This window comes from Emys orbicularis, chromosome 7 (genome assembly GCF_028017835.1).
Source record: "Emys orbicularis isolate rEmyOrb1 chromosome 7, rEmyOrb1.hap1, whole genome shotgun sequence".
Taxonomy (NCBI): Eukaryota; Metazoa; Chordata; order Testudines; family Emydidae; genus Emys; species Emys orbicularis.
The window spans coordinates 113,218,928-113,230,468 of record NC_088689.1 but is presented as its reverse complement, the minus strand read 5'-3'; the positions used below and the strand labels follow the sequence as shown (position 1 = coordinate 113,230,468).

At 38.4% G+C, this 11,541-nt stretch overlaps 1 protein-coding gene across 1 annotated transcript; it reads left to right on the top strand.

Moving 5' to 3' along the window:
• The first annotated feature begins 285 nt into the window (after positions 1-285).
• On the top strand, positions 286-9,277 carry THUMPD3 (THUMP domain containing 3). Its single transcript, XM_065407855.1, has 10 exons — positions 286-349; positions 1,002-1,332; positions 2,369-2,446; positions 3,037-3,549; positions 4,705-4,835; positions 5,247-5,316; positions 5,734-5,849; positions 6,030-6,140; positions 7,018-7,141; positions 8,851-9,277. The coding sequence occupies exons 2-10, from the start codon at positions 1,075-1,077 to the stop codon at positions 8,980-8,982; spliced, it is 1,533 nt and encodes a 510-aa protein (XP_065263927.1). The 5' UTR covers positions 286-349; positions 1,002-1,074; the 3' UTR covers positions 8,983-9,277.
• The last annotated feature ends 2,264 nt before the right edge of the window (positions 9,278-11,541 follow it).

The window sequence follows — 11,541 nt, the reverse complement described above, 5'->3', positions numbered from 1 at the left end:
CTCCGCGGGGAAGTCCCCCTCGGGAACCCGCTCTAGCGCCCATCAATCTACTCGATTAGGCCCCAAGGCCACGTCTGCCGCGGGCTCTGCAATTCCAAGACGAGCTGAGCCGACCGGCCGGGCAGGCTCAGGAGCAAACACCCTTCAAGCCTGGTGGGCGGCCTAGTTGCCATAACAACGGGCCACTGCGCGTGAGCGTGCAACTAGGCGCCCGCGTCGCACGCACTCACGTCGGGGAAGCAGAGGGAGACCGACCCGGAAGTGCTTGGCGGCGCTTGACTTCCCGGAATCGGAAGTAGCATTGCAGGCTCCTCAGGCGCTGCGTGCGTGGTAGTGCGCGTTGCCGCCGGTAACTAAGACGTGCGGTGCCTGGATACCGGTGTCTGTGTTTCCCCCTCCAGCATTGGGGCGGCCAGAGCTGCGTCCTTGGCAGGCAGCTCGGCCGGGGGGTCCAGGAGAGCAGCGTCCCCTGGGAGCGGGTTGGGGGTGAGCGGCCGTAGGGAAAGTGGGGAGCCCGGGAGGGGGAACCCCCCGGGACAGGCCGGGCGGCAGAGGGGCCCAGGCGGCACGGGAGACTCGGTGACGCCGTGTCCAGCCCGGTCTCTGAGGTGAAGTTTCTGTGAGGGGCTACCCGCCAGGCCGCGCGCTGCTCTCAGCCCCGTGGGGCGGGAAAGGGGGGAGCGCGTCCCGCCCCCTCCCCAAATAGCCCGGGGGGTGGGTTCGCTGTGGCAAAGCGGGAGCTAGGTGGCGGGGAGATCCCCCAGCTGCTCGGGCAGCATTACCTTCAACAAGCGGCTTCAAAGAGTGCTGGCTGTTGGTAGGAGTGCTCCCCTTGCCTGCTGAAGGCCTTAGCTTAGTCCAGGCTCAAAATACATACGGTTTGACAGCTGGGTGACCTGGCTTAATCCACACTGGTATTTATTCAGCCCCTCCTCGCTCAGATGAGTAGCATTACAAGTTGACTCCTCTATGTCATGCTTAGGCCATGTTTTTCTTCGCAGAACTGCTACTGCCGCTACATTACAGTCGTTCGGTACATAATAGACCCGCACGGGGGTCTGAAGTGCTGTCAAAATGTCAGATACTGAAGAGGCTTCTGACACCTTAGCTGAAGTGAACCTCGATGATACCCATAAACCTTTAACTGAAAATTTAGAAAGTGATCCCAACTCAAGCCTGAAAGATATCGTGGTCACTATTGGAGCTACTGTCCCAACTGGCTTTGAGTTGACAGCAGCAGATGAAGTGAAAGAGAAATTAGGATCACAGTCCAGAATAAGCAAGGACCGAGGGAAAATCTATTTTGAAATTTCAGTAGAGAAACTTTCACAGGTTTGCATGTTTTGTTCCTTGGATAATTTTTCTAGTTTAGGAGTTTATTAGTATTCCTTCCTTACTCTTCAGGCTGGGGCTGGCCTTCTGTCCCCCCTAAAATACACATTTATCCTTTGATGTACAGGCATGTTCTAAATGGTCAATTAGTGATTTTCTGTATATGGATTGAATATTATGAATGCTAACAATTGAGTGTTCATTCTTCAGAGGTAGTGCTGGAGTCATTTATAATGTTAGGTTTCAGAGTAGCAGCCGTGTTAGTCTGTATCCGCAAAAATAACAGGAGTACTTGTGGCACCTTTGTTAGTCTCTAAGGTGCCACAAGTACTCCTGTTATTTATAATGTTATGATCCTCTTCAATTAATGATATATAATGCTTTTCATCCTTTTTCACCCTTACTAATTCAGTATATTCAGCAAATATGTCACCTACAGCTGAAATGCAGCCACCCCTGGACTCAAACATGACTTCCATTAAACTGCAAACTACACAACTTGTAGATTTTTTAAAAAAATCATAGATATCCTATTATTTTATTCCCTTGACCATTGTGACTAAACATGAAATGAATTTTTAAAAATATAAATTTGTCCCCCCCATCATTATCAAAACATTCTAGTATTAAAATCTACCAATTAATATATATTTGAATACAAATTATTTAAAAACCCTTCCTTCCTTTACTTACAGTTCAAGAACTAAGTTCACATTTTTTTTTCTTCCACAACAGTAAATGAAGTCAGAAGCAAGTAACCTGAAACAGTGCAAGGAGTTTTTCTCCCTGTTCTAACTTATGTTTTTGTGATGATCACATGTGGTGCTGAAAAGGAGCTATGTGCACACAATAGTAGTGGAAAAAGAATTACAGAAACTAGAAATATGTTGCGTTTTTACAGTATTAAAGCATCAAATATTCAGCCTCAAAATAGTTGCACTGCTGTACCTTAAGTCTAGATGTAACCAGACCAAGTTTTAATTACAGACATTTACATATGGCTACTAACATTACCATTGTTTGTAATTTATTTTAGGTTCATCGTTTAAGATCAGTGGATAATTTATTTGTTGTTGTTCAGGAGTTTACAGATTATCAGTTTAAAGAAACTAAGGTAAGCTATCTCTGTACCCAGATCTTCAGATAGGTGTGATTATTTTTTAAATAAATGAAAATAAAAAATAAACATTCAGTTCTTCATAAGGAAATTCCTGGATGAGGATTTTTTTTTTTTTCATGTAAGAATAGATTTAAAATTGTTTAGTCTTGGGGGCTGGGATCGTTTTTATTTTGTATGCCATATACTTTCTAGGTTCCTCTTAAATGTTTGTTCAAATGAAAGAACCACCCGGTAGTCTAGCACTATTCCATATTAGTTGCATATTTTGCTCAGGCAAAGTCCCGGATTGGAGTAGATGGAGTGTTGCAGGTCAGATTGAGGTGCATTATCAAAATTGACTATAGACAGTCCTTTAAATAATGACTTCTTAGTCCTTTAAATAATAATAATATGCATTCCTTTTCATCACTAAATCTCAAAGTGCTTTACAGAGGGAGGTAAGTCTCATTATCCCCTTTTTACAGATGAGGAAACAGACACGGGGGGGTGAGATGTGACTTACCCCAGGTCACCCAGTAGTATTTGAAAGTTGCCTATAAAATTTGCCAAAACACATTATTGAATATTCTGGTGATCTTGTATAGGAAGATGCTCTAAAGGATTTGGAGGACCTGGCTAAAAAACTGCCCTGGACTGACCCTTTGAAAGTATGGAAGTTAAATACCAACCTAAAGAAGAGAAAGACAAAACATAAAAAACAAAATCAACAGAATGGTGCAAGCAAAGAAAAGCTGTGTGATGATGGAGGAAAGGACAGAGCAAATCAAAAAGATGCTGATAAAGAGTTGCTTGACCACGTACAAAATACCCCAAGCTTGAAATCTGCTGAACAGAACACAGAAAAGACACAGGAAATGATCTTAGCAGATGACCAATCAGATGGCAAAGATGAATTCCTGAATATAACTGGAAATGAAAACCAAGAGGGCGACTGCAAGAAAGGTGAAGTAGAAGCTCAGGTGCTGAAATTCCGTGTTACATGCAATAGAGCAGGTGACAAACATTGTTTTACATCGAATGATGCAGCAAGAGATTTTGGTGGAGCTGTGCAAGATTACTTCCAGTGGAAGGCTGACATGACCAACTTTGATGTCGAGGTACAATGCACCAGTATTTTTCAATAATATTCACATATATTTACACCTATAAATGAGTTGCTGCTTTACTTCAGAGTCTTCATGTATCTTTGCTTAAGCCAATATGTTTATATGACACTACCGCTCCAGGGGAGAAAGTTGTTTCATAGTAGAAGCAATGACATAAATTTGATTTCTTAGAATAAAATTAATCACAGGTTTATAAATACCCACATAGATAATATAAATTTTATAGTGGGCTCTTCAATCTACCAGGCAAAGGTATAACAAGATCCAATAGCTGGAAGTTGAAGCTAGATAAATTCAGACTGAATTTTTAATAGTGTAATTAACCATTGTACCAATTTATAAGGATTGTGGTGCATTCTCTATCACTGGCAATTTTTAAATCAAAATTGGATGTTTTTCCAAAAGAGCTACTCTAGTTCAAACAGGAATTAATTCAGGGAAGTCCTATGGCCCGTGTTAGTAGGAGACCAGTCTAGATGATCACAGTAGTCCTTTCTGGCCTTAGAATCTATGAATCATATGTGCATGAACCAGCTGGACAGGAAAAAATATTCATGTTAGGTACTGAGTAGTTAATGTCAACTTGTGGTTTCTCATTATGGGAAGTTGGAGACTTGGAAATTAGGTTCAATCTTAAATGAACATTTTTTGTGTGTATGGGGCAGAGTGAGGGAGAGGCCTGAAATGAAGCATTTATGTTGGCTCAGTATCCTTGAATACAATTTTCAGTGTTCTCTACTGGTTAGGGTACGCTACTGGGAACCAGAAGAACTGGTTTTTAATTGATTTGCCACTGATACACGGTGACCTTGGGCAAGTCACTTACCCAATATCTGCTTCATAGCCTCATTTTATTATTTATTTACTTCAGAGGAGCATTTAGCTTAATGTTGAGTGCTTTGAAATCTTGGATTTAAAAAAAAAAACTATGTATGTGCAATAATAATGAGTTTTAGACAGACCCCAAAATATTATTAATGAACTTGAACACTCACATAACACTTTTCTTCCAAGATCTCAAAACTCTTCATAAACATTATTACTACTTGTAAAGAATCCTGTAAGACTAAAGCACAGTGTAAATATTTAAGTACACTATTTAAAATTTCTGTTACTCCTACATAGTAGTTGTTAACTTTATCCTAGGTTCTCTTGAACATTCACAATAATGAAGTAGTGGTGGGCATTGCATTAACTGAAGAGAGTCTTCACAGAAGAAATATTACACATTTTGGACCCACAACTCTTCGATCCACCCTTGCTTATGGTATGCTCAGGTCAGTGCAGTCACTTAGTTGTGTATTATTTTTAATTGCCATGTAATGTTGTTCTAGAAACTAAGCTACTTGATTCTTTTCTGAAAAGTCCTTTTTAATTATAAACAAACAGAGTTTAAACAAACATCATGAACATTTTGTAATGATTTATAATCACTATCATTTTGCAGCCCAGAGAAAAAAGTGTGCATTGACCATAGCCTGTGCTCATAACACTTTGTTAATGGCATCCTTATATGTCACTGTATATAAAGTTAACTAAACATTGTTTCCAAGTGGTTACTAACATTTCCTTACTTTATGGGAATAGTATAATTTGAAGAATTTAAGTAGTTCTCCAGTTTACCTTGTCTGTAGAAACTTTTGCATCTGTTAAAACTTTCCTTTAATATAGTTTCTTCTGTTCTTCAGGCTCTGTGATCCTCAGCCAACTGACATTATAATTGATCCAATGAGTGGAACAGGGGCTATACCAATAGAGGTAATCCTTCTTTTGTTCTTTATTTAAATTAGGAAAGTGGCATAAACAGTGACGTAACTGAATCCTATATATTTTAAATGAATCAAATACATGCTGGGTAGCTTACTGATACTCAGCAAGTGAAGCAGCTAAACATCAAAGATCTCCTCAACTTTCAAACTACTACAAATATACTTACCCTTAGTGGCTTCACCTTCCTCATGCAAGCTACAGAGGGAAGAAACTAAATCCCAGAGTATTGTCAGGTCATTGAAAATGCATGATATGAAATGGATATATTACAAGGAATATTGAAGCTGAAAGTTGACTATTACTGCTTTATTCTGCCATTTACAGGTAGTTTACTGTTTCTTTGGCTCTTTTTAATTCACCAATTCCAGCATAACAGATTTTAATCAATTTTTTTTCCATTTTCAGGGGGCTACTGAGTGGCCTAGCTGTTATCATATTGCAGGTGATAACAATCCACAGGCTGTGAAAAGAGCAGCAAATAATATCTGTTCTTTGTTGAAGAAAAATCAGAATAAAGAAAGGTAAGAAGTGTACGTGGATTTGTGGCACAGCTGTTTGTATAAAGAAATCCCTTTCTCATGGATTTGTTTCATTTTGTTTTTAATATATTCCTGTTTGACATAATACCATGGGTATTTTTTATTTGAAAAACCTTTTTGAAGTAATAAATCATGCCTGATATTGAATGCCTTTATTTGCAGTGGTACTTCCTGGGGCATACCCATAGATACCATTCAGTGGGATATCTGCAATCTCCCCTTGAGGACCAGCTCTGTGGATGTTATTGTAACAGATATGCCATTTGGAAAGAGGTGCAAATCATCATTTTGAAATAGTTTTTAAGGTTACTATATTTGACTGAACCATGCAGCAGCATTTCCTATTGCTACTATCACTAAAGGTCTGCTAGAATTTTCAGGCTCTCAGACTCTGCCATAATTCTTGTCAGTACTTTTATAGCCTTCAACAACTTCAAAACACTTCACAAATTCTGAAAATTCACTTTACTTTGAAACATGATATACAATGTTTAATCCAAGCATTTCTAATTTTCAAACTAATCCGTGTAGCAGTTTTAAGATACAGATTACAAAAGCTTCTGCCAGTTTCATGGTGGCTTTTATGTCATTGTGTTTTTGGCGGGTTTCATAGAATACCTTGACTCCTAATAAATATATTCAGTAAATATTGATAAAAGCCCTTATTTCATTAAAGTGCATAATACAGTTACAAGACATTCAGAATCACTTTTTAATTCAAATAATGTATTGGAAACTTCCATGAAATAGCAGCAACTTATGTATTGCAGTGATTTGTCTGAGAGCAAGACCTGCTTATTAATTCAAGGACCTAGATTTGGGAGGAGTGGTTGGGGTGGAGAGAGGATTGCAAGTCACTTGTAGTTGCTAGATGTTTGTAACTTAACCATGTTGCTGTTGCTATAGCTTTTAAAGCACTTACTACTAGAAAAGGCACTTGAGTGCTTTTTCTATGAGGTAATTTAATTACTTGATAAACTAACTGATGCAGTGGAGCATTAGTAATATGTCCTTTTATTGGAAGTAAAGGTGGAAAGGAAAAGGAAAAATGATCAAACTAACCCATGCAAGAAAGACTAACTGAAAATGAACTGTTTTCAACTGCTCTGCAGCAGCCTGCTGACTGTACAAGTCTAAATTTTCATTCTAGGATAGGATCTAAAAAGAAGAATTGGGATCTCTACCCAGCTTGCCTTTTGGAGATGAGTCGCATCTGCAGGCCTGGGACAGGGAGAGCTGTACTACTTACCCAAGACAGGAAATGTTTTGCCAAGGTATAGAATCACAGATTGTTCTTAGGCATTTTTTAGTGATTTTTTTTTTAATTCTTACAAACACCCTCAAAGACAGAGAAAAGTCAACTTATGCATCAGGCCTAAAATTGTGTTCAAAATGAACTGATATTCAAATTTAAAATGTTCTTTCTAAACTAGATGCTAGACTCTCTTCTGCAGTAGTCACCTTACAGATTCACCTCCCTTTCTAAGGAATAGATTTCTGCTGTTTAAGTTTTAGAAGTGATTAGACCTAAATTACAAGGATGAACTTAATAAAAAAACATGTAAAAGTCATGCTTCTGACAGTACACCTCTACCCCGATATAACGCGGCCTGATATAACATGAATTCGGATATAACACGGTAAAGCAGCGCTCCGGGGGCCAGGGCTGCGCACTCCGGTGGATCAAAGCAAGTTCGATATAACGGGGTTTCACCTATAACGCGGTAAGATTTTTTGGCTCCCGAGGACAGCGTTATATCGGGGTAGAGGTGTATATTGTCTGTATAGAAACTGTTGATACACCATGTCATCCAGGTCAAATCTGAATCATTACTACAAATTTAGAGAAATTTACCTTTCAAATTTGACTTCCTTTTCTATTGTCTTTCAAATTTCTAGGCATGTTACAAAAACTAAAAGCACACACATGCTAACTGAAATATCTTCAGACACTCTTGGGGAAAAAAATAATACACCCCACCATATCTCCCAGCTCCCTTCAAAAAATCAGCCCAATTCCAAAACTAACTGATTCTCTTCATATATTTGTCCTTTGCTCCTTCCACTCAAAAAGCCTAGAAAAACTGTCTTGCAGGTCACTGAAGCCTAATGGGTGAAGTGAATTACTAAAACATAACATATGGCACACTGTTCAACTGTGAATAGGTCAGAAAAGCAATTTAAGTGCAACTACTTACACATTCAGGATCCTTAAGTGTTTGACCTGTACATCCCAAAAGTGAAGGAGAATATAATAAACTTACACACAAAATGATAATAAGAACATTAAGGTAGCAGAGTCAAGCACGTAAGTTAAGAAATATGAGAATTAAAATTGCTCGTGCAACCTTAATTCAACCCCCTTGCATATGTGCATTATGATAGTCTTGATACACATCATATAGGAAGTCCATGGCAGAGCCAGGAATAGAACACAGCTTTTCTAGACCTGTATCTTAACACAAGAAAACTTGCTTTTTCTTGCATGCTTCTACCTAATTCACTGTCCATCCTGTGTACAGAAGGAGGCAAGGGTTCTGTACAAAAACAATATGTGATCATATCAGAGTATCAGTGCACACACCCAAGGCACTGAATGAAGGTTGCATGGGCAACTTTAATTCTAGCATTTCCTAGTTTTGCAACATTAATATTCTTTTACATTTCAAAGTTCCTGCTCCAATGCATGGAAGTGCTAAAAGAAAAGTTTGGCAGATTTTTTAACATTGGTGCCGCTACCACTTCCCCTAACCTCATTCTTGGAAATAGAACAATTTTCACTGAAGCTTCTTTTTTTTTTTTTTTTAAATCACTTAAGGAAGAATGAAAATTGCCTGGAAAATTTCAGCTTTCAATTATTAAAGTTTGGTAAAAATTAGTCTCTGAACATAGAGGCTCATAATGGAAATTGTTAGACAACCTTATTCATAGGCTTCAGCTCCACCTATACTAATTTTCACTTTTTTTTTTTTTTGCATTGTAGGCCTTGTCAAAAATGGGACACTTGTGGCAAAAGGGTCATACAGTCTGGGTGAATGTAGGGGGACTTCATGCTGCAGTTTATCTTCTGAAACGTACCTTGGAAAGAGCAGGAGAGAAAAGATCATACTGGTAACCCACCTGTCAGCAAACATACCAAGCAGCATCCACTTGCCTGAATTTCTTGGAAAGCTGTTTGCTAGAGTATATGCCTTAGATTTCTGTTGAGAATACTGGTCCAAGGATCAGCTTGAAAAGCGTCATTTCCACTGTGTACTCTGGAACCTTTTTATTTTACTTGAAACCAAGTAGAAAAAAAGCAAATCCACCAACAAAATTACTAATTCTTTCCTGTGTATATGAATCTGCTTTACCATGTTTGTGGCATTTTTCACTTAAATGTACATGTTTTCATATTCACAAGGGAACTAGCAGGGTAACTTTGCAAAATGGTAGAATGTGTGTGAAGATCTTAGACTACTGAAGACTGTCTTCTTGGCTGCCTTTAGTTTGAGGAGTTTTTTAGTAATAGTGTTGCTTTATGGAAGGATTTTTTTCCAATGGAGAGATGTCTCCTTTTTGTTTCATTAGTTAAAAGCATTGCCAAAATGTAAGAAGACTAACACAAAGTAGTGCCTCCATTTATGTTTTGCTAGAAATGGCATCTGCTTTGCACTACAGTACCTTGATACTGCTGCCTCTGTTCTCACCTGCTACCTCAACTAAGTGCTAATTCAGTACATGTTTACGTATTATGTATCCCTGCTGTAGGTGGGGTAGAGAAATGTAAAAAGGGGCCTTAGCAAAGTGTTTGTTTAATTTAAAAAATTGTGAAATACTGTAGCACTCTTCATATACTACTGCATATTTCTTATGTTTGGGTGGACAGATTTAGACTAGAACATGATGGCTGAGATACATCTGAAATCAACAGGCTGACTAAAAGATGCTTTAGCTGTGCCACCACCTCAACAGGAATGTGGTAACAGTTGGATGAATGCAAGCTCTAAAAGTGATTTTTTGTCCCTACTGTAAATGTACAGTAAGTGGTTTCTCAAGGCTGCCATCCCTCTTGTACTGGGGTAAAATGATAGAGTTACCAGTTTGTCAATCATCTTCCTCAAAGAGTTCATGCCATCCTTCACTGTTGAAAGTGTTTAAGGGTGGAAGAGTAAATATTCAAGTTCTAGATGTTTTGGATAAGAGTTAGGTTCTTTAGGATTTTCCTGTCTTAGTTACATTCATTCACCATTTCTTGTTCTGTAGTAGACTTTCATGCAGCCCTTAATACCTACTGAACAAGACTCTTCATATAGGAAATAAAGCACCACCAACATTGCAATTCTAATAAAAAGGGTATTCTATCCCTCTAAGTCTTTTGCTCTTACAAGCACGTTTGTTACCCATGTGACCATGGCAATGTAACATTCAGCCACAGGGCACGGATGTTTTGTTGTTCCTCAAAAGTTCTTTGTTGCACTGAGCTTTTACTTTATGATTTTACCTGAATATAATAAAAAGTCTTAACACAGATTAGCTTGCATTTGTTGTGGTTTTATTTGCTATCATTAGCTGTAACAAAGAACACGCTTAAAGTAACTTTAAATATTTCAAATGCAGAAGATGCATTTTATCCGTTTTCTTAACAGAAGATTCAAATAAAATCAGTAACGTGCCACTCATCCCTTCTCTCCTAGACTGAACCATCAAGTGAGGATATTTTCTTGAAAATATACACACTAACACCTGAGGAGGAAAGCAGTCCTAACAGATTTGAGTCCAAGGATAGAAAACAGGCATTTTACAATATTTTAAATACATAATTATAAAAACAGTTGCCAATGAAAGTGAATCAATTTGTTTTAAGTAAACAAGTAACTGGAGGTGGGAATATACTTCTGATTCAATTAAGTTACATACACTAAAGCATGATTTTGTCATGTTTGAAAATGTAAAACAATCAGCTAACAGTAAAAGAAATAAGTACAATTGAAAAGGTTAATTAAGGCAGTTTATTTTAAAAGTAAAACCCAGGGTGGTGACAACACGTGATAGCAGCTTCTTTGCTGTTTTTTCAAGGCTGTCAGCCTGTTCGTTCATATAGACTATAGAATTCCACAACTTTGGATTCAACTTCTAAGTGTCTAAAATAGTATTCTACTGCTTTTCACTACACCAAATTCTGCATTTTTCATGCACTATTTTCTTCAGCAGCAAATATTCTGACCCTTTCCTGATTTCTCTCCCGGATGGAATAATAGCCTTTTTGTACAAGGGACACCACACAAGTCTAACTATGCTATTGTTAGCATCAGCAATAAACAGTGTCATTTATAATCCAATTAATCATACTTAAGTGCATACCATCAGTAGATAACAGCTGCTATGACACTCCCAGTCAGGGTGTATTAATTATCTAGAAGAAACTTACTTCATGCTCCTTCACCTGTTGATAGAAGTTGAGTAGAAGAATGGTACAGATACCAATGAGCATGTGTACCAATCATTCAAAAACAGATGATGTCTGTCAGAGGGCGTTAACATGAAGGAAAGAGCGTTTTAATGATTTAAGAAATACAGGGAAAGACAGTTCCCTGAAAGTTTTCACCATTGTAGCCTACCCTAAAAATGAAGAAACTACAGGCCTGATTTAATAACACCGCCATCTTTCACAAGATTTTGGCATCTGGAGATG